Raw genomic sequence first — 23,838 nt, 5'->3', positions numbered from 1 at the left:
TTCTAACACTTCACTAAAGAGATATCCCTAACCTTTGTAGAAAGACAAATATCTACTTTTGCAAATTTCCTAACCTGTACTTTTCATGCAGTGCCTCTGACAGTTTTCTCTTGTGATCAGAACGTTAGCCTGTCTTTAAAATATGTCCTTAAATTACAACCAGACAGATCCAGGCATACAGTTTTGCATATGTGAAGCCAGAGTATTAAAGGAGGCATTATTTATTTAGAAAATAAACAGTCAATCACATTAGAAAATTAAAAAAAAAAAAAAAAAGAGTCACCACAGCAGAGGTTCAAAACCTTAATTTCTAAATTAGCAGCAAAGAGATCTAAGATTCTTTTTGGTAAGCTGTCTCAAAGCTCTTGCTCAGAGTTCCCCTTCCATCTTCTCTCAAGGAGGAAAAAAAAATGAATTACACCTCTTCTTGTGCTCTTACAGAGAGGTTTTTCTACTATTGATTGTTTTGGAATACAAACAACAGACTGTGGGACACTGACTGTATACATATCTTTAGATAATGAATAACAGAATCCGTGGCTATTTGCACAAAGTGTATTCAACTTCTCCCTTACCAATAAAGAATATCAGTCAATCCCAGGGTAGGCTAGGTCATCTAGGGGTGGCTACTGGGGCTGGCTCCCTCCTGTCACAGCTGTCTGGCAGTGGGCCCACCCTCAGGAACAGCCAGCTGGCTGTGCTGTGTGTTTCAGTTTCCTCCAAGTTTTCATATGGACTTGTAAAGCTGTTGAGCTTATTTTTCCTGATCAGCTTATTTGTTGTCAATCCAGAGAGTTTTCCCATTGCCGTGACTGCTGCTGATGCAGTCACTTTGCACTTAGAGTTTTCTCCATGGCTTCTCTGTCATTTCTGCTGGTCTGCACTGGCTCTTCAGAAAGATCAGATCTGTTTTGTAGATTTTGTTAGGTTTCAGGTCAGTTTAGCACTTCTCTGTTCTGATCTTATCACTTGCCCAGATGCACAAGTTTCTCTTCTCAATCTGCTATCTTCATTAGAGCAACAAATGGCCTCTAGCAGACTGAGACTTTGAGAAAAAAGAAACCTTCCTTCACTTTCTCTTGTATTCCAATAGCATACCTGCCAAACTATATAAACTGTTATAGGGTAACCCTTCATTTAGAAGATATTCTTAGAGCACAGACACCTGCATTCATCATTAATGATATATACAAAACTTCATTTTAGTCAGACGTATAAAACTTCTATGTAGAACTGTGACCAATAGCAAAGCAAATAGAATTAACTTATTCTACATTAATCTTCTGGTGTCAAAAGAAAGGTGTAAGTAGCATCTGTCACAAAACAAAACTTAGAATTCCAAAAACATAGATCGACACATTCAAAGGTTTTCAGAAGCAGTATTAGGAGTACCTCACTATAAAGAGTGAGTAATCTCAGAATAAAGAGATGACTTCCCAGACATTTGTCTTCCCTCAAATTAAAAATACAATGCATGACTAGAGTACATAAAGACTTTCTTTATATTCCCAACTAATAATCAACGTTTTTTCCTCAAGAGAAAGATATTTGGCAAATACAAGATATTGTAATTAATTTAGTTATTTTGCTATATTTTAATCTCACTAGATTAATATACTGTTGCATTTAGTTACCCAGATGAGTGAAAGAGATATCTTGTAAAACTTTATTTTTTTATCCAATCCTTTTTTACTATATGCTGTCTTCTTTTTCAGTAGGACAGTGCTAATATATTTATGATGATATTCATTGCTTTATGCAACCTCATGATCTTAGTTACTTACAGTCTCAGCTCAGTAGCACCAGGTTTCACACATCTGTCGCGTGAAAGTCTCTCCATCTTGTCTTTAATCACTCTTAACTTCTGGACTTTTTCTGTGATTGCAGTATCCTTACTGAGATGGGAATTTGAATGAGGAAAAACGGTCCATTTCCAGGGGAGATGAATTGAAGACCCTGTCATGTGTCACTGGTGGCATCTCTGTGCTGGGTTACTGGTAAGTGCAGAAGAGATCATTACTCCAGCTTCAACCACTCTTCTCAGATTAAAACAATGGTAGTCACAGGGATAGCAAAAGACATTCAGCTGTTTGAACAGCTGTTTCTGTTCACTTCTGAAGAAAGGCAGTCAAATCAGGTGCAGTCATGCCTGCTGGCTAGGTTGGTATAACAACCACTTAGTCATATAAACCATGGCCATCATCACATCTTCACGTTGCAGACTTCATTGTAAAGGCACTAACAAATTTCATTCAAGTGCTATTCAAATCTGTACCAGTTAATAGAGTCATCTCATTCAGTGTGAATTATTTGGTATTGAGCTAGACTCAAATTCATCTTCTTTAACAGCACACAATGATTTATTTATGCCCTATGACTAAGTTTTTCAGAACCTTCTTAAATCTTGTTGCAGCTTGTCAGGAGCTTCTTCCATGGGTGTAGTCCATGTTAACATACTAAAATTTGCTGGCAGGTAAATTTATTATGACTGAAGTCAAGCTGGCATCTGAGCTTGTGTCTAACTCAGGATGTGCAGGATTACTTAGACACTTGAAGCTACTAGTACTATTCCTGCATAAGCAACTTCTTGAAATGGGGCCTCATCACCTGTAAGGATGAACAGCTGCTGAGCTGGAAAAAAGTAAACAAATCCTCTGGTATGGAAATCTGTTTTACATTCCCTACTTAATGTGTAATACTCAACTAATTCTGCCTATACAGCGTGCACACATTCTGATTCTAATTCCCGTTAAATGATGTCCTGAAGTGTTGAAGTGGAGAAGTCTATAAAGTTCTGAAAAAGATAATTATTTTAAAATATGTTTTCCTTGAAAGTGATTACATTAAGCATGAAATCTGTGTGATTCTTCCTCTTTCTGATTTTTAGTACAAATGGAATTAGGCGGATTGTAAAGAATGTTACTGAATTCTTCTGTGTGTTAAAAAAGGAAGTTGGAATTTTTGAGGGATGTGAAGTGTTATCACTGTCACAATATTGGGGGAGAGGGAGGCTAAAGAGCTGAGACATGCTTTCCAATAAATACAGTGCTCTTCAGGCACAAAGACTTGGGAAGGAAACAATTCTTTCTAATTAGGAAAGTAATTTTAAGCAGAAAAAGATGTAAAAGCTTAAGGACTGTTCTTGTCAGAGAGAGATGTTTCTGAGAAGAATTAGGGCAATAGAGGATTATTGTTTTGTTAAGCCTTTGATTGAGATCTCAGACTTTCATCAGTTCTGTAACAATACAGGCAAGAGATCTAAGGCTCAAACACATCTCCAGAAAGGAGATCTTGGAAAAAGAAAATAGAAATAAACCCAGACTTGGATTTGGCTGGTGGGTATTTATAACTCACAGCTGAGAGCCAAGGGGAAGTTTTTCCATGATCACCCCATTATTTAAAAAAAATGGTCAGGAAGAAATTTTGCTTTTGTTTCCCCCAAACAAAACAAAACAAAACAAAAACTCTTAGTTATTTGAAAAATTCCAAACCAGAACATAAAAGATCCTTTAGAGGAAAACTCTGGAGTTGTCATTTAAAGGCCACTCTGACTATAATCAAGATTAGAGCTTTTAATGAAGGCAAGGCTCATTTATCTTATCAGATCCTAACATAATGGTCTAGCATGTGATATTATTCTATATAAGTTACATAACACTTTTTGTTTAAGCACACGCTTTTCCTTCAGTAGCATGAACAACATTTTTAACCTGTTCAAATCCTTAAGAAATGTAAACAGATTTGAAGAGGAAAAATGGTTATTTATTAACAAAAGGGAAAAAAACAAATATACAAAAACAACCATGTCACAGAAAGTTGTTGTTAAGATGAAAGCAAGACAGGAAACTAACAAAGAGGATCAGAGAACCTAGAAATAAATGTTGACAGACTTGTGCATGGGCAGTTTAAAATCACATACTATTAAGCATTAGCTTTTTGATTAAGTGTTTGCACACAAGATTGCTTTTCCCTAGTAAATGCTAGAGATTATCCACAACTCATTTGTGTTTGCAGGTTTTCTGTGAGTATGTGTGGGTACATCTTACCATTTATCAGCCACCATGCACAGAGGTCACAAGTCCCCTGCCTCATTAAAAGACAGTGAGCCAATTGAAAAACAACTCCGTTCTCCCTTGGGGCATCTGAACATATGGTGCAGGAGTAGTATGGTTAATTTTGAAACAGTCAGATCTGGGAAGAGGCTAAACAGTTGGACAAAAAGTGGGTAATGTAACTAGATACTCAGAGAGATAACTCTTGTCAGCCAATTTTCCTGTTTTGTCAACAGAATTGGTAGGCTACAGCTTCAAGCTTCTCAGGGTGTCTAATGAACTGAGAAGTAAAGACAGTAAGTTACAGTGCTAAAAGCTATAGTGGAACAATAAAAACAGAAATGTGACCCTGCTCCCATGTGGAAATGTCGCAGAGCTTCATAAAATCAACAGCAACTGAATATACAGTGCTGGCATACAAAGACGCAGAACATGATGTAGGAGCATTGTAGCATCAGCATGTTTGTTACTGTCAGAAAACACAGTGACAGAAGAGAAATTTGTTGATTGACTCCTTACAGATCTGCCACGTTAAATGTTAATAAATTGCACAATGCAGGCTTTTAACATTTGCCATTCCACAACTTACAGACATTGACTGAGTAGGAAGGGTGCTGGCTGGTATAATGTTTTTTGCAATGACATGAAAATATGTTGCCAATTCCTGTTATTCAGATTACTTTTTTCTAGGACCTTTTTTTTTTTTTTTTTTTTTACATGCAAATATTCAAAAAAAAGTTAAACATCTTGCTGCCCTATTAATCCTTCTTTTATGCTAGGAAGCTGCTGTTGTGTCATGAACACGTTTTGTCCATGAGAATGTCTTTGAGCTATCATTCTGTATATCCTTTTCCAAGCTAAGGAACTGCAATACTTTCATCCAGCTTTAAAAATAAAATAGTCACTAAAACTTTTATACTCGAATGCAGACCTTAAGGATTTTGTTTAGAATGGTCCTCTAGGGAACACAGTGAAAACAATATCTCTTGAGACAACAATGGAGAAGCTTTCATCAGCACTGAGAATGCAGCTATTCATTGCTTCTGCAGCCAAATAAATGCTCTCTGGTTGGAAGTGCCTTATATTCAATCAAAAAAAAAAATTTTTTTTTTTGATTCTTCCCCTCCCCACCATGTCATGGTGATGAATATTTAATTGATTCTGCTTAACTGAAAGACAAAAAAGTTAGCCAACACAGAATACAACTTCAAATAAAAGGATACTTTAGTATGAGACTGTGTCACGATGCAGTAATGTAAATAATGTTGTAGAATGGAGAGCAGCACTTTTCAGTCTGTTTAATACTACAAATTCAAACTTTTCCATGAAGAAAAGGTCAAAACAAAATGTTAAAGAGTACACCTTAAAACTAACTTCTGTGTCAGATATATAAACTCATTACTTTTTGTTACATTCTTAACTAACAAGCTGGAATGAGGTTTCAGAAAACTCTTCTTACAGTATTTGCACCATGAAAGCATAATATCCAAAACGAAAGTATTTCTGCTACTGGAGAAGGGTGAGGGGAGGCAATGGACAGAGGAGACATTGGAATGGAATAAACTAAACATCTTTTTCTCCACCTTCACGAGCTGCACAGAGTGCTGAAAGGGAAAGAGAGCCACATACAGTTCCTTCCTTCCACAACACAACAAGAAGGAGAGTGCCTGACTTTGTTGTCCAGCTCCAGAAATAGATGTGTTTTCAACTTCTATGCACAAAGGTATGAGTGCATATACAGATGTAGCCGTATGTATTTGTACTCCACTTATTTCCACATGCTCATACTCAATGGTGAAAGCCTACCTGTAACTTTGTCAGTCACCCGTAGCCTGCAAGCAGTTCAAACACAGCTTCAGAGCCAGAGTTACGCTTTGTCATGAGGAGAACAGCAGTGATAATGCACGGATAGACTAAATCCCTGAGAAAGGGCAACATAGCTAGGAGTATTAAGCCTGGCATCACTGGATTGTACTGATCAAGTTGTGTGCCGGCATAGAGAAGACACCTGGAAGCCATTTCCTGCTTGTGAACTGATCTCCCTCCCCCTTCCTCTCAAATATAAGTACATGCAATGTGGCTTTTGGCCACAGTGAATTTTTTGGATTTGTAGTGTCAGGAAGGTTTGCTTTAAAGGCACAAACCCAGCCCTTTCCTTAAATATAAAACTTCAAAAGACCATTATTTTTTTTCTTTTGATGCTTTTTTTTTTTTCTTCCCCTCAGTCTCTTTTTGACTTCAGATTTTTCCAACTGAAAGTCTTTACAATTTCATCTTGGAACTAGCAAATGAACTTTAACAGAGTAAAGACTGCTTAGGTACTGACCTGAGCTTTCACACTGCCAATCCCAGAGCCACTGATTGTTGCTTTCTAGCTATACCTCACTAACACATAACAGGTTAAGGCTTTACCCCTACTCCCCCTTCTTTCTCAAATACTTGAAGTTTCCTTGGCTGTGCAAAGTAAGCACATATTTTGTCCATGAGAATGTTTTTGAGCAGTATCTCTTCTGTCAGTTAGGTTTCTCTTGTGCATTGTAATTCTTGCCAGGAGACATCTCCTACTTTTTTTTTCTCCCTTCCTCCACTGGAAACATTTCATTTGCCAGAATGATCTTTCTGTTTTAGCTATTGGGTAAGGTTTTGCCCACCTGAAATCACCAGGAGCCACCGAATTCAAAGATGCCAAAATTTTTACCTCCTGTCTTTTAAAACACTTTTCTATTAAACTGCTGCACTTAGAAAAAAAATAATAGCAGAGATGGAGCGCTTGTGTATTTCTGACGCAAGTTTATAACCACCAAATTATTTATTTGTCTTTTTGCTAAAAAGAATTTCAGGTTTCATAACTGAAGGCTAGCTAGAAATTCTTGAAAACAAATATTAAAGAGAAAGCCAAATTTTTGGAGGCCAGTAAAAATGGTTTTGTAAGATCTTATACAAATTTTAACTCTTAAATATTCTTCAAGATTTTGAAAAATTACATTTCCTTAAAGATGTCTTTTAAACGTACAATTCATCAATATCATTACATGATCATCCTATTGCAGCAGTTATTTTAATAATTGCTTTTCATCCCTTTACTGGTGAACCATACCTGCAAAGTCTGAATCCAGGCTTAGCCTTCAAGTCTTTCTGGGGAAGGTAGGACCTCACAGGAAAGTCACACTCTCACTCTTCAGAAGCATTAACGGTAACATAAAGCACAGTGAGGGATAGTACCTGCATAAGAAGCCAAACATGACACTAGCCAGCACAGCAGAACCCTCACCAGGTAGGGCCCTGTCCCACAGCAACAGAGCAGGGAAGGTTCAGGAGTAGCAGCAAGGGCTAATCAGAAATCCAGATACCAAACACACCTATAGCATAGCTCAAGCAGGAACTGAAAGCCAAAGACTGAGCTTAAATGAAGCCCCTGAGGCCATGGGTGAGGTGGAAGCCCCAGGTGAGTCTGGTCAAGGCCATCATGTCCTATTAGTGCTCTCAGGGCCCTGACATAAGTCAGTGGAACATCCAATCTCATATTTTCATATGCAAGCAAAAAAAGGGAAGAATTATGATTGTGGTTTGACCTGTGCTGCATTTTCTGACCTCTGAGTGCCTGATTTCTCAACCATGACATTACAGTAATGCTATGTCTACCCATAGTTTATATAAACACAGAGTATGTTAAACAACTGACTTATGATGTGATACTTTTGTTCCCACTGAATTCTAGACCATCTGTGTACTAAAGAATTTCTGGACTTGGAAAGCAGGTCTGATCTCTTCAGTTCCTTCACTAAATAGTTGCAGATATTCCTGGAGTATTCTTCTGTATGTTCTTTGACATTTATATTTCATTCTTTTTTCTTCACTGCAATTAAGCATCTGATGGACTTGGACTTGAAAAGTGTTTGTCCATCTTAAACTTTCAAAAATCTCTACTTACATGTTTTTCAACTTATGAAAATTAATGCACACTTTTTTTCCAAAGACTGAAGAGTTGCTACAGCAAAGTTTCAGGTCACCTGATTTCTGAGGAACAGTTTGGTCTATGTTTATTGATAAGCAATGTTTTCTTTTTCATCTTTTCCAAACTGAAGAAATACATATTGCTATCTCATATTCTGGGACACAGAACAGGATATCAGCAGCACTACAACATGAAATTAAAACAGGTGCTGTATGTACCTCCTGGAACAACTCTTTTTCACTTGGTAAAGCGTCCGGTCAGTGAACTGTATCCCCCCACTTTACAGGTAACAAAATGTATGATTCTCCTGTTGGCAGACAGAACATTTGAAGCACTACCAATTTACACAAAGTTCTCTTTAAGTAAATATGGGCAGAAAGAGGCCATTTCAGTGCCTCACAGGAAGGGATTTGGTCCCAGCAGACTGTTTTGTCACTGACTGGAGCATAGTCAATGTCTTCCCTTGGTCTAGCTATTTCCAGAACTGACACTTTGTTTTGATTTTTATAAGGTAGAACGAATTAAAACAGCAGGTGCATAGCAACACCTTTTTAGAATGAGAAGTGTTTGATACTGGTAAATGTGTTTACCCAAGAGTAACATTGCTGATCTTTGGCTTTCCTCTCAGCCTGTACAATAAGTATATGATACAAAATAATTAACCCCCTAGCTTCTGATTAAAGAATTGCAAAAAGCGTGTATAAAATAAGAACACAAAAATCACAAGTCAGAGAAGTTATGGGAGACCATCAGGAAAAGAGGACTCAGTGTGGTCACTTGAATAATATCACTTTACTCTGCATTTCTTAATAGTAATGCCATCAACCTTGGAATAACTGGACATGGCCTGATAATAGAAAGGTGTATCTGAAAGGAAAGAAAAACTACAAAGAACATACACAACATTAAATTGAAAGAAAAGTGTGGACACAGACACAAGCAAAATGCAATTCACATCCAGTGGAAAATTGAGGGTTCATTGAATGCAAGGGTTAATGAAGGGATTATGAGAATGAACTCCAGGCGCTTCAGTGGATTCAATTCCCCTAGTTTGTTGGGACAACAAAAAAGCTGCATATCTTTGTCTCCTGCAATCGCTTTGTTCATTACCCTCTTAAATCCCCAAAACAAACAGCAAACAACCCAAGTCCTCCTGACACCAGACATAGTCTTGCTATTATGAAGGTTCCACTTTTAAAAAATGCTCTTTTCTATTTCTGTGCTTTTTAACATTTTATCCTCTTACTAGGTTGAAGGTCAACAGAGCTCACAAAGAAAATATTGCAATTTGTTTCGCTAGCAAACAAGTAGTTTGCCAGAGACATGCTGCGTCAGACTGCAATAGTGCAGGCTTTATGTTTAACCCAAGTCTGATTTAGAATTCTGAAAAGGCATCTCAAGGCCTGTTGGAAATGTGTACTCTTTGAACCCACTTTAAGCACCCAGAACATCATCTACAGGGCCTTTGCTGCTTAGCGATTACAATTTACTTTTTGTATTTCTTAACATTTGTATTCCTATACATTATATCATATAAATATTCCTATACATTTTCGCTATACATTTGCTGCTAGAACAGGTTCAATGCATTTGTTTCTCTTTCAGCTACTGGGGCAAACCGTTACATTCCAATTTTTTCTCATATGTTACCAAGTAGAACAAATCCTTTTGCATTCCTCTCCACAACTCCAGCAGTTCTTTTGCTTACCTCAGGCCTGCTGTGTAATTCTATTCCCAGTTATTCACCAGTCTTTCCATCTTCATCCAGCTGCATCTTCAACTGAGGGAAAGAAAAGAATTTGGGTTATCACCTGATGCCTGGTAAGCTCCTCCCCAGCTTTTCCTCATTCTACTTTTTTTTGGTATGGTACCAGAAATGCAGCCACCCTCCTGTAACATCTACCAGCCATTTCAGATATTCGTAGTCAAGTTCCTGATTTATTCATCAGTTTGTTTCAGGGAATCATTTTTGCATATTTAAAGATCCTCCCACAGAACCATTACAATCAGACAAGCAAAAGCAGACTGACAGTCATAACATGGAGTGGAACACGAGGAAGAACTTGGTGTAGGTCCTAGTCACTGAGACTTCCTTCCAGAGACTGAGTCCAACATGGGAAGTTGGTCTGTCTAGGTTGGTTCCAGTAGCGCAGATTCTTGTGTATAGTGGCAAGACTGCAAGGGGCAAGCTGTCAAACTAGTGTCTCGGGCAAGTGTCTCAGGTCCTTTCTGACGGAGAGATTGTCTGGATTTTGTCAGATCTCTGTTAGTGGCCATACCTGCCACCAAATCAAAAAACAAGCTCAATAAAGGAAGGAATGATTTAATGTCTAGGAATGGAGCAGGAAAGAGCATTAACTGGGCTTGACAAAGCATAATTCTAGCACAGGAAGAACATGTAGAAGTAATTTTGTTATTATCTTCAGTTAACCAACACATAATATAAATTCTCTGCATCACTGAATTTTCCAGTCTCTTCATGGCTGCTCTACCTGAACAGTATTTCATGTCTCTCATTCTGAATGATCAGACTCCACACTTTTTGATGGAAAACACCAGAGCTTAAAGAGAAATCCAACCCACATGACAGAAAGAGAAGGATTTCTAGAAGCTGTTTATTAAATACTATTTTTAAATAGTATTTTTTTAAGTAGTAGTTGATCTCAGATATTAATGTCTTGATCTTGTTTCAGCTCTGTCCAAGCTGTTAATAGGCTGCATTCTGCAGAAGTGTCTCTTAATCTAGTAAATTCAGATGCATTGCGTATATGTTTTACAGGGGCAAACCTATGTATTTGAAGTCAGTGAGCTTAAACTGTGCAGCATAATTAGAGGAATGAGCCTCAGGTTGCTTTGTCAAAACATTCTTTAATTGCTGGATTTTAGGATTATTGGATTAGAAGATTAAATGGGATGCCTGGAAATCTTAATTTGGAGCATCAAGTAAAGTAAGGCTTCTCATGAATGAGCACAATGTCTCTATAAACCTCAGTTTAAATCAGCTGCTGTAGTAGTTGTTCAAAGATGTTTTCATGCTAGGACAATGGGATACTATATTTTCTTTGTTCCTTCATTTTCTCTCTCTCTTTTCTTTTCTTTTTTTTTTTTTTTTTTTACACAATTTTTAATTTTAAAGAACTTGTACTTTCTCCCTGAAAATCAATTACCAACTTTTGTGTAGCCATGGGTGCTACAGTCACTCTGGGCATGGTCTGTGAATCACTAAGCTTCCTTGTCCATATGTTATTAAAGGAATCCTGATACCAACCAGACATTCACCTTTCAGTGGATGTTAATCACTTAATTACATTGCGATCAGTAAGCACAGATATGATTTTTATGGCATTCTTTCATTTACAAGACAATCCTTCATCAGAGCATTCCACATTGGTTAAACAATATTTTGGGGTCTCAAAGATGGGGACCTACAGGCTTCCCCCCTTTTTTTTTTATGTCAGTGCAGGAGTGGATTCACTAGCAAGTGCAGTCTCCACAAATGGAACACAGAAAGTTGCTTTATCATTCTAGTTTATCTCACTTTCAGGGGAGACACAGCACTTCACTCCTTAAAGTGTCTGTCGTAAAGCTTTCTACAGCTGCTTGTGCTCTCCCTGCTTGGTCCAACATTGTGCATACTTCAGCTGTAACGATGAAGAACACAAGCAAGAGTGTGTATATACGTTTGTGTTTAAGCAGAAAAGTAATGTCACAGTGATGTGTAGATTATCATCAAGGAAGGAAACTTTGGGCTCTGGTCCAAATCCTTCTTAAGAAAAATGCTATGAAGTTGGTCATGTCAACATTGAACACATATACCTGGTGAGTTGTGCTGAGAGTTCTGAACCTATAGTTTTAGAGTCCAGATGTTTCAACTGGGACAGTTAATGCACTAGCTATGTTGATCTTTCTTGAAGTGATTTCATAATTCTTAGAAAGATGACTTCAAATGAAAGAATTTCAGAAGTTATACTGTCACCAAGTTTTGCAAAGTAAACAGGAGTTTAGTTCACAAGCAATATGGAGGCAGCTGTGCTAGCCATATTCCCAAGCCATTAACAGAAAGCCATCAGCACTTCGAAGTACCATGTTCCTCTATCACTTAGTATTTGCATTCAAAATAAAAGCCAAAAAACTAAAGGTATCCCAGTGATGTAGATAATGACTGTCTGAACAGTAGGATCGGTATGATAAATCATATTCTTATTTTCTGGAGTAAAAGAAAAAATACTCTGATGCAATTTTGGTATCTTTTAAAATCAACTGGTATTTTTGTCACTGATTTTCACAAGGCCGGAATTTTGCCTTTTGGGTCTGACAGTCCTGTCAGGATTTAACTGAATTAACAGAATTGTATGTAGTGATAGCATCATATTTTCAAACTGACATTGTAGGAATAAAAAAAGATAACAGTTTATCACTTCCTTCTTTGGTGACGGATCTCTATCAAAAAGAAGCATTCTCACTAAATGCCCCAGTATTATTCCCAAAGAGCATAATACCAACCGCATGTGTTCTGGGGGGCAGTAGAACCACTGCTAACTTCATGTCAATTGATCGTTCCTGAGTACCACTGGCTCTAGAAAGCCAGTTGCCTTTTTTGGCTTTTTTTCCCCTTAAAAGACATAGAAGGCATAGTTCTGAAGATTTTTCTATTTATTTTTTTTTTTTTAGGCTTTTTAGGCTTTATTGCTATGACAATTCCTATGTTTCTGTGGCAATAACTCCATTCCAGAAGAATCAAATTTAAAAATGGATTCTTATAATGTAGCACCAAACACACCACAACATGATCTTCCTTCTTTCTCATGCATGTTAACTGTAAAAAGTTTCTTTGTCCAGAATGTGGCTCTGATTACATTTCTCTATCCAAAAATAAACACGGTGCAAAAAAGAAAGATACAGGCAGGGGAGGAAAGCCTGTTAGTGGGCCACCCTCAGGAAAACCTCACAAGATCTACCGTCTGTCTCTGCAAGCCATGGAAGAGCTGAGGAAGTGATCCCAGCTTGGTGGTCTTATTTTTAATTAAAACAAATGAGGCTCTTTCAGCTGCTGCAGATAAATATTTGATGAAAAGAGACAGGGACAGATGTCAAAAACTGCAGTAAATAAAGAGTAAGACCAGAAAAGCAAATGTTACAACAGCATTTTATATACGAAACAAAGCATGTTTACAAATTTCTGTCAAATATCTTTCCATCCAAGGCCTAATTTTACTAAGATCATTTTAAAAGCAGGAAAACTAATTGTTTGTAATCACTTTGCTGACATAGAATGAAAATACAAACACATGTATCTAAAGAAAAATTTAAAAGTCACGTTGTTGATCGGTGATTCAGGTCAGTAGCAGCTAGGTGAATCGGTATAATCCAAACAATGAAAATGCAAACTCTAGAGTTAGGAATGAATGAAGATCAGAAATAATCTATTTGACTTTTTTATGTGGTTAAGAAGAAAAAGTAAAAAAGTTGATTGCAGTGCAAAAGAATATACAAGGAGATACTACAGAAGTATTCGGTCTAACAGTAGGCACAGGTGAAGACAGAGCAACATCCAGTAACATAAAACAAAAAAAAAAAATAAGTTCAGATGAGAAACAAATTTTAAACACTGAGGAAAAGTAACCTCAGATTGTAGTGGGCTTTCCATAATTCAATGTAGTACCTTGACCCATACCCTTGACTTCTAATAACTATGTATTGGTTGCACTGAGGGGTATGGAGCCCTGTAACAACTGTGCAAGGTGCTTTGTAGCTTGTATGGTCATTAACAATAAATGACCATAATAGCTCCTTTGGCCCACAGCATTTGTGAATAGGTAGTGTTCAGGATAACATGGTTTCTCAAGTCTCTTGAAGTTTTCTGAAATGGACACAAAACACCTAATCCATGAGTGATGCAAAATACCTGCCCATTTCCTTATTGCAAATTTCAGACAAAATCAGACATCAAGTCTCAAGTGCAAAACAATTTTAATTTGGATTCACAGTGACATATCAGATTTATGGTATTATGCTCCTTAGAATGTATAAAAATTACAGATTCATGGATGTCTGCTTTCTTATTTTTTTACCGTAAATCTTATATACTGAAGATCCCGCACGATTGACTGGCATGTCGTGAAGGGTGTAGGGCTCCTGAATTGTCCAAGTGGGGCAGTATCTCAAACTGAGCTACCTGATGTTTAGAAATCGAAACCAAATGACCTAATTTATTCCACTCAAAAGTTTTGTGAAATGCTAAAAGAGAGGGGGGCAGTCAGGTCCCCCATTAGACTGTCTGAGAGATCTTCTTCATATCAGCCTAATGTTTAGGTCTCCAGTGATTTAAAAAAATTGAGATTTTCCATTTACTTTAACAGAGATAGGACTGGGCGCTTTAACAGAAATATACTGCCCAAATGTTGAATCTGTGTTCAATTACATATTTTATTATAAATCCAAAATATTTTGGCAGTGAAGAGACTCATTCATCAAGGTATCACTCTGGTTGCCAGAATTACCAAATTACTTTTTCTGATTATTACATGTTAAAAATACAAGATAACATGGCAAGCAATTTAATCAGATGAATAAAAGTTTAAGATAATCTGACCTATTACAAAGATACCTCATTACAACAATAATAAAATTTTCTCACCTTCATTTGAGGACGTGCCATGCTCATTTCTATTTGTTAAAGTAAATAGAAATAAAGGCCTCCAAATGTAGACAGGCAAGGCTAGGCTAGGCAGAAAGAAACAAAGTAAATACAACTTCTCCCTTCTGTTTTCAGCCAGTAGGAAGTACCTGTGATTGTGACAAACCCCGTACCACTCCACTTCCTGATTTTTAACAGTATAAACATAGCTTCTTCTTGGCTGTATAATCTGAGGAGTTCCTTTTTCCCTTCTGGCTTTTGGAATGATGAGGGAAGATGCCTGTGTGCAACATACTGCAGAGTTTTTAAAGGACAAAATTCATCATTCAGTACGCTTGCAATACCACCTTCATATACTGCAGCTACACCTTATTCGTATACACCCTGCAGGCTGGCAAGGTCTCCTCTTTTACTGCCCTCCCCAAAATAGCAGCTGCCTTCTGACTCTGCCTTAATATTCACAGTTTTTGTGATTCTACCCTTGAATGCATTCATGCAGCACTCCTTCCCCACTCTCACTTGCCACATTCACTTTTTACAGCCTAATGATGCCTGTTTAGTCCCTTGATGCAGCAGGAAGTAAAACATGTGAAACTAGGGGAATGAAAAACTGTTCCATAGTAATATGAAGAATCTAACATGGGAGGTGAAAATGTTTTCCATCACACTAGAAGGATTGGTAGGAGTTCAGCCACAAGCTAAATCAGTAGCTGATTCCTAGCCAAGTACATTATCTCTGTAGAGTGTGGGTGTGCACATATGTGGGTGCATTTTGTCTTTCATCATTCTAAATAAAATAATAACCTGATCTAAAGGCCAGTTCTAAAATGCATGAAAAAATGAATACGTAGGCTACATTTACAAATAAGCTACGGCCTATGATTTTGTGGGATGAAGTCACTGCAAAAATCAAAAAGGGATCCACTGTTCTAAAATACTTTTTCCAGAGCTTCTGAAGAGCTAAGAATGTTTGCATTTAATTAAAATGGAAGCAAAAATAATTTGTTACCAATACACAAAGAGAAAGGGAAGGCCTTGGGCAAGCAAACAATAGCTGGACAAACTTATTTGACATTTATTGACAAAGTATTTATGGATGTATAAAAAAAAAAAAAAAGTAGTGCTGCTAGGAGTTTGCTTTTTAAGTTTCTTGATAGTTAACAGGGCACTCAGTTACAGATAAGCAACTGGTGGCTGGTACTGAAATCATCATTGACTCTGTATTTCATGAACTAAAATGAAGCCAGAGTTCACTTCTGCCTTGTCTCTTAAGTAGCAGAAGCTATGGATGCTGAGGAGACCATAAAAGAATTTTACAGTTTTTTCCACAACAGTGTTTTTTTCAAATGGCAGTTGCATAATCCTACACCTCTTACCTACAAAGGAGTTTACAGATAAGATGTAAAGGAATTATTCAATAAGGAAAGGGACAGTATGACCGAAAATAAAAAAATAAAAATAAAATCCTGAAATAAAGATCAAATATAAAAAACTCAATAGCATCTTCACTGGGCACAAATTTACTTGTGATCTGATGGAACCAACCTGAACCCGACAAGCTCAGAGATAACAGTTTGTCAATTTCCCCTTTCAAAGGCACTGTGATAACTGAAAGATTCCAGATATATCACATGGAAATCAAACTTGCAGCAAACAGCAAACTTTCTGATAAAGGCCTAAGCCTAATTCCACTGAAGTCAATGACAAATCCCAGCAGCTTTCAATAGAACTTGAGCAAAGCTCAAGGTGAAAAACACCTCTAAGAACAGCTGCAGTCAACTAAGTCCCAAGTTAGAACAGAAAAACTGGGAGAGGATACTTCACATCAGAGGTACCTGTGGTGGGAGTTCACAAAGAGTGACTTGCAAGGATCTCTGATACTGAGCACTTCAGGAGACTGTTAAGGAAGCTGACAACATTCAGCAAGGTCAACACGTCCCCAGTTTGCATGGCATTACCATGTGCTGCTGAGAATTTTCATGGCACCCGACAATAGTTACCCTCTTTATCTAGTCTCAGGCAATCTACAGGCTATCAACACAAGCTGCAGCCAAACTGTTGTACTAGAGTGTAAACACAGTGTGGCTGATGAAGCAACTAATAAAATGAGCAGGCAGAAGGGGCAATGTTTTCTCTCTTTTCTAAGCGAGTGTAAGGAGTATAAAGAAGGGTAGAATGTCAAATTAAAGACATGGTCAGTGCAAGACATGAGGGAGGCATGGAATTGATATGCATGCTACCTCTGTATGTCTGAAACTGAATATGATTCTACAGCTAGACTGTGATTCAGCCTCAGATCAGCAAAGAATGACTATACTGGATTTACATATTGCAGTTGCAGATAAACACTCAAAATAGCCTTGTGCCAGTTCTGTGCTACTGGAGCTATGTCTAAGATGTATTGCCATATACACATGAAACTAAGCAATGTTTCTAAGGAAATTCCTTTCTATTTTTCAGAATGCAAAGGAAATGGATGGGAGACATGTTTGGTCTTCACAATCATCAATGATGCATTTTACTGAGTTTTCACTTCTGTGAAAAACTTTTGTGCTAGGTGAAATACAAGCAAAGAGGAGAGAATAATTTACCCCAATTCCTTGTTTAAAAAGTTTAAGAGAAGGCCCCATAATCATTCCCTTCCCTCTTATACAGATAAATTTTAGGCAGACAGAAATTAAAGGACTTACCACATTTATGCAGCACAGTCAGGATTTGAACTCAGAACTTTTAAGTCCAACCCCCCAGAGCCTCAACTACACATTCATTTTCTTCTTTGTATTCCCCACAGTCTTAGGCCATGTGGCCACTATTGGTAAAAATGAAAAACAGGTGCAAATCCATGAACAGATGGGAGACCAGCCCTGGCTGATCTCTGGAGGATAATACAGGGTTGCTTTCTGGCAAAGAGGATTCCAAAGAACCACAGTGGCAGCACCCCTGCCCTAAAACTGAAGCTGCTTTGCCACACAATAAACATTATTTCTACCAGCCCAGCAAGTGGGAGTATTGAGGCATGCACAGTCTGCTGTCTGTCAGCAAAGGACACTGCCTTACTGACCTCTCAGACTTGCAATATTGACATCTTTGTTTTTCAGGCATGCCTATAAAGATTGAAGGAGACTAATTGCAATTCCATTCTTTGTAGTAACTGCAGCCAACATTTCGCAGTTGCTGAAACATGAAATTTCTTCCCTTGAATAGACAACTTTGGAATGTCTGACCCTCCAAAAATGCCATTAGTCATATGCAGAATCAGTCTCTGGGAAAATCACTAGTGGTATGAAACAAATCAGCCAGGTAAGATGAATAATATATTTATTCTGGATCCATAAGACCAGATCCACTTTTGATTTCTAGTTCATGTGGAACTGATGGCTTAGTCTGTAATATGTGGCTAAATGGAGAACTTGAACTGCTTTCTGAGTGGGAAGGTGATAGAAGATAACTAACAGGGCAATTGCATGGCCCTAAACACAGGACATCTGGCTAAGATGCAAAGTCCTTCCCTGCCTTATGTGACCACAGATGTGATTCCTGTAGGTGACAAGAAACCTTTTTTTTCTTCATGTATCACATGCAGGTATACATCTACCAAAAGATTTAAAGAAGTCGTGGCATTCTTCAATTTCTATGGATCCACACAGAACACATCAAACCTGAGAATATAGCTTATGCAAGAGGACAGGGTTTCTTTTCCTCCTTGCAAAAATACTCTTTAGTGCTGTGTCTGAGGTTAGTTAATCTTGCTGAAGCTGCCTATTCAGCAAAAATGCACATCCACTTGTGCCAAGAAACTCAAATAGGACCTGCTTCTTTAAACTCCATTTAAATTGGGGGTACAAAACTTGATTTGCAACTTTAGATCAAAAAAAAATACTGCTAGTATACATGCATTCTGCTCATGCTGAACTGTAAATCAAAGTAGTTGGGAAAATCTATCTTATCCCAGTTTTGGTCAGGTTTTGAAGGAAAACATTCTTCACACATGACACTAATAGAATTTAACAGTAAAGACCACCCAGGACACTGGGAATCTCAAACTGCTTGGCCTCAGGTTGTCTGTTTTGTTCTTCTCAGCTTCACATGTGCTCTTTGAGAGACAAAAAAGAACGTTTGCTTCATTTTGAACTTGGATTTCTCTTTCAGCTCAACGTTCACGAAACCAGCCGGTCCCAGAGTTGGAATGTTCCAAATCCCCATTTGGAGCTGAGTACGTATGTTATGGAGTCAGTTGTGACACCACTTTATAGAGAACAGACAATGAGTTTTGGATCTTGTGAGTACCTTTCCTCCCTGTAAAGAAGAACCCTCCCCCCACTCTTTTGGAAACATCTCAGTCTGTATTGGAAACAGAGGATGTAATTTATTTTTATCGCTTTCCCTGTCAAACTGGCCAAGTGCCACAGGTTTCTGCTTTCAGATGTAGCAAGAGGCAGAGGAATCACAGTGCAGCGCCATTTATGTCAGTGGCTCCTCCTCTGTTTTCTTATCTTATTTTTGTGGCTACCTACTGAGTTATCTTATCACTCTTTATAATCCTGCAAAACTCTGCAACTTGACCCCTCCACAGAAAGAGCTGACCTGCTTAGACCTCCCTGCTCTCTACTCCTGCTCCCTTCCTTGCAGAGCAAGTTGCTCTGTGCTTTGTTACTTTACAGCTTCTTTCTTACTGCCTATCTTACCCCCTCACTCCTTTTCCTAGCTCATTACATTACATTACATTTCCTAGCTGAATGTGCACTCAGCTGTGTGGCCTCCTTGGAGTATGCTTAATTTCTCACTGTCCAGCCCGCTCTTTGATGTCTGATGAAGAAGGATACATCTTCTTTTCCATCTCTTCACATGTGCCTATTAATTACTCTCTTCAGAGAGGCTGTTTACTGACTATCACTCTGTTTACAATTGAATACAGCTAAACATTTGGTCTTCACAATTCCCCCTCTTCTACACCACCCACCCAGTTTCTTCCCAGTTGTTGCAAAATAGATGTCTCCAAATCACTTTATAAAATCACAGATGCAATATACTTACTTTCCCACACCCACCCTCCTGCTTTCAAACACTGCTTTCTCTTTACTTAGAGAGAAGTAAAGTAAGTCTTTATATTGGCGTTTCTGTCTCCAGTTCTCTAATAAAAACGCAGCAGTGAAGCTTAACAATTTGACCTGTTGCACATATCCTTACCTTGTGAATTGTGGAACACCCAGAAAGATCTGTGAGCTTCAGATTTCTGACCTGTGAAGAAAAAATATGAACTCAGTACAAAATACAAAAGTATGCCCACTCAAATGGGACTACGCATAAACTGTACATATGGTTTCATGGGATCAAGGGCCTTTGGGCGGAGGGAATTTTAATAGGATGGGGTGACTAAAAATTACTCCAGCAAACATATAGAAGGGAAGAATTATATGGTTATAATACTGCAACTCAGATCTAAGATGAAAATTCCTTCAGATGTCCTTCTCATTGTTCCATATGGAGCTTAAAATATTACAGAATAATGTGAAATAAATTGAAAACATATGTGGGCTAAATTATGGTATTTTTTTTTTCTTCTAATGAACAGGTTATTGATAATCTTTTACCATTTGTATTTGTGAAAAGGAAAGAAGCAGGTACCTTAAAGAGTTTAGGAACTGATTTATGACAAGGTATATGAAGCACACCAAGTGTGGACATGACTAGGAAAGAGTGAGAGGAAGGCAGTCAGTAAGAGGGGCATGCACGGTCCACCAGTGGAACAACCTCCATATCCCCAAATCATTTAATCTGTGTCTTGGCATGGCATCCTTATCTGTACAGTTAGAGATGGTTACACAAGTTGCCTGTTGCTTTCTAATTTTAGTTCCTGTTTTTAGCACCTATTACTTTACAGAATTTAACCGTGGGAACCATCCTGAGAATTTGTGTTGAAATCTTTAAGGTTTTGCAGCAAAAATAACCTAGCCTTTCTGATAATTTGATTAAGAACTGTTGGTTTGTATATATCTCTTCTTTGATACTAATACTACAGAATTTTCCTGTCCATAAATTACTGCTTGCAAATGAGAATGGTAACAGTCTGTTATGGTATGTGTTTGTAGGGTCTTGAGTCAGGAATGTCCTTTTTCCCTGAAAATGGCCTGTTTGACCAAACTACTAGTTCAATAAGCTTATGTTCAATATGGGCTTACTAGATTTGGGTTGAATGAGACTTCCCATGTAATTACTCCAGCCAGCCCCTAAGGTGAGTGTAATGCTGCATGCTGGCACTGAGAAGGACTTGCTCTCCATTTTCCTGTCACCACTGCTTGCTACTGCTCGCTGCAGAGGAAGAGCCAACTGCTGCTTTACCTGAACGAGGCGTGACAGAGGCAGCCTCAGCACTGGGCCTGGAAGGAACAGCAGTCAGCATGGATCAGGCTGGAAGTGAAGACGACTGGACCTAAAGCTGTAAGCCTGAAGGGACAAATCCTCCAAGATCGGCAAGGGTCCAGGCAAGAAGTGGCACAGGTATGAGGGGTAGAACTGCCTCTAACACCTGTGGAAACTAGAAGAAACCTAGTGTTGTTAAATATCACCATTGCTCTTCACACTGGCATGGTAGGCCTATGCTACATTAACCGTTTCATTAGGTAAACAGCAGGGGCATGTACCAGGAAACTGAAAGTTTGAAGCTTTCTCATGACCAATGTTATTTAGAGACTATATTTAGAGGCAGTGGAATCGAGCTGGCGGGGTTGGGGGACAGGACAGAGGCAAGTGAAGGTGGTAGTCCAGGAAGAGCAATGGAAGTGTGCAGAGAACGCTCAGTTTGCACAACCTTAGAGTTAAAAAGCCAACAGTTACAGAAACAGTAGAATTAAGCAGTGTGCAGTTTTGCTTATTTTTCATCCATTATCCTGGATATGTAAAATAACTAAGCCACAAAAATAGACAGCAAAATACAGCAGACAGATGCTATTTTGGGCTTCATTCACACTTGTTTCCCTGATACCCCCGATGCTCCTATAAATGCCGTTTCTGTGTTTATATATATATATATCTATATAAAAATACTTTATATTGAGAGCTCTATTGATACGTTTTTTATACTCCTATATAACAGGATAATGACAGGCACAAATTTATATTGTGTATAGTTACTGTACTTGAATTTTATGACACATTTACTGTTCTTGTGTGCTAGAAAAGGAATGAGCATTTAAAAAACTTTGTGTGTAATTACACTTTCAGCTATTAATTAATCATATAAACAAATTAAATGGACATTTAATTAAATGTTACTCTTTTAAAGCTAGAAATAGAGCCCATGGACTTCAAATTGATACTGTGTGCATTTGTTTTAATTAGGTAGTGTTAAGAATGAATGGACTTTAGCTGTTATATTTATATTTAAATACATTAACGTTTCCATTTTTGTATCATACATAGGATCATTTGTGAACTCTCTTTTGCTAGGTACTATACAAACACAAGGTGGATCTGCAAGACTTACTTCCTTTCTTTGTCACCTTTAAAAGAAAATATTGTGATACCTTCTTCAGCTTTTGCAAGCATCCACTGACTGTTCTGATGCTCAATTTTTTTTGAGATCGGTACTTTTTGTTTTAGCAAACTGAGGTTCTAGTTTAAGTGAATGAGGCCAGTACAGTAAACATAAAGCCCACAAATGCCCCCAGATGACTCATCTGATTTTGAAAGCTGTGTTTCACTGGTCAGAGAACATCATTTGAGAGTAGTCTGTAGCACCTATTGTGGTCATGCAGCAAACAAAATTAAGCCAGGAAGAAGGGGATGAGATGCTGATAAGGGTATTTCTTTTTTGTGAGATTTATTTAAAAGCTTGTTCTAATATAAAAGTTGAAGGAAAAACAAACAAAAGCAAAAAGCTGATAGGAACACAATTTGAGCAGGAGCAAGTAGCACAGGAATAGTCTCACCAATTTGGAAATTATCTGCTCTGTTCTTTGAAATGTAGTAGATTGGAAGTTTGGACCTAAGCAAATGATCAGATATGGAAACTATTGGGCTATTTGATGTCTTTCTAATAAACACAAATTATGGCTAGTGGTTATTTCTGCTTCTGTGATAAGTTAATGCTTCCAGTACTGTTTATCTCTGCTCATTTAGGAGTGCTGGGGAGTAAAAGGCTGAGTGATGTTCTATTACTCAGACTTCTCATTCTACAGCTGGATTCTTAACTTTGTTTGGAGAACCTATTTTTGTAATGACTGCTACAGTTATTCATGTTGATCAAAGTTCTTTGGTCATATTTGAATATGAAACACCAAACTTTGACATTTCCACCACCAGTATTTCTTTTTCTTCTTTGCAGGGTGGATAGAGAGGACACAAGTAAGTGCACAATTTTATGTCAGAATTTCAGTGAGTGTAAGGAACCACTGAATTTCTTTGTATGTAAATAAGTGACCTAGCAAACTAGATCAATCTGCTCTGGCATTTCCCAAGTCTTAGCCATTAACATTTAGCAAAGGCAGACAGAAAAGGCCTCAGCAGACAAATAGGGACAAAAATCTATGTTACCAAGTTAGCAAGAAGATGGTGCATATTCATTTTGTACAAAAGTTTTACTATGATGCCCATTTACTTCCTCCTGGATTTTTTAAAGATGTGAATTGTTGAGTTTTCCAAAACAAATGTAAGTTAATATGTTATTCAGAGCTTTGAGGGAAAGAGAAATAGCGCAGAATTTGCTCCAGCTATATGATCTGCATTGATGCCTCTCACACTTTTCTGTAAATCCAGGACGAACAGGAGTCTGTCTAATGTTGACTGAATTTTAAGCTAATTGGAAATTACTTTCTCATCTGTTCAATCACATTTAGCAACAGTTACTTTTCTTACTGATGTAGTTTATATTTCATTCCTTTTTAAAAAATTACTATTTCGTTTAGATGATACTCTTAAAAAACAAACAAACAAACAAACAAAAAAAAAAAACAACAAAAAACCAGTGAATCTCTCCTGAAAATGAAACTGCTTTGATGTTCTTGTTCATCTGTTTAACTGAAATAACCAGACTTCCAAAATATTTAGCACAGCCACTGACTTCCTGAGCCCTCCAGGATCAGTTATGATCAACTTTTTGATAAGATTTCTATCTGGATTGGTATTTGATACCACTCTAAGATTTGTTTTTATTTTTTAAATCACTTCTTCTTTAACAGTATTAACAGACACTGTTA

General features: G+C 37.7%; 1 protein-coding gene and 1 long non-coding RNA gene across 2 annotated transcripts in view; one reads left to right on the top strand and one right to left on the bottom strand.

The window, feature by feature from the left end:
• Positions 1–21,079, top strand: part of LOC309882133 — a 31,606-nt gene extending 10,527 nt beyond the window's left edge. Inside the window, exons 3-5 of the long non-coding RNA XR_014318238.1 lie at positions 1,888–1,997; positions 18,794–18,923; positions 20,960–21,079. This is a non-coding gene — a long non-coding RNA (uncharacterized lncRNA). The remainder of the gene's footprint in view (positions 1–1,887; positions 1,998–18,793; positions 18,924–20,959) is intronic.
• Positions 10–21,106, bottom strand: LOC309882132 (uncharacterized protein). The gene is made up of 6 exons (XM_082768859.1): positions 20,984–21,106; positions 19,832–19,882; positions 14,645–14,938; positions 9,716–9,787; positions 1,785–1,994; positions 10–1,045 (listed from the first exon to the last, which is right to left on the bottom strand). Exons 1-4 carry the CDS (start codon positions 21,042–21,044, stop codon positions 9,768–9,770), a joined length of 426 nt encoding a protein of 141 aa, XP_082624985.1. The 5' UTR covers positions 21,045–21,106; the 3' UTR covers positions 10–1,045; positions 1,785–1,994; positions 9,716–9,767.
• Positions 21,107–23,838: the final 2,732 nt, after the last annotated feature.

Source organism: Aythya marila, assembly GCF_965140915.1.
Source record: "Aythya marila genome assembly, chromosome: 11".
NCBI classification, from domain to species: Eukaryota; Metazoa; Chordata; class Aves; order Anseriformes; family Anatidae; genus Aythya; species Aythya marila.
This window is presented reverse-complemented; position numbering and strand designations above follow the sequence as displayed.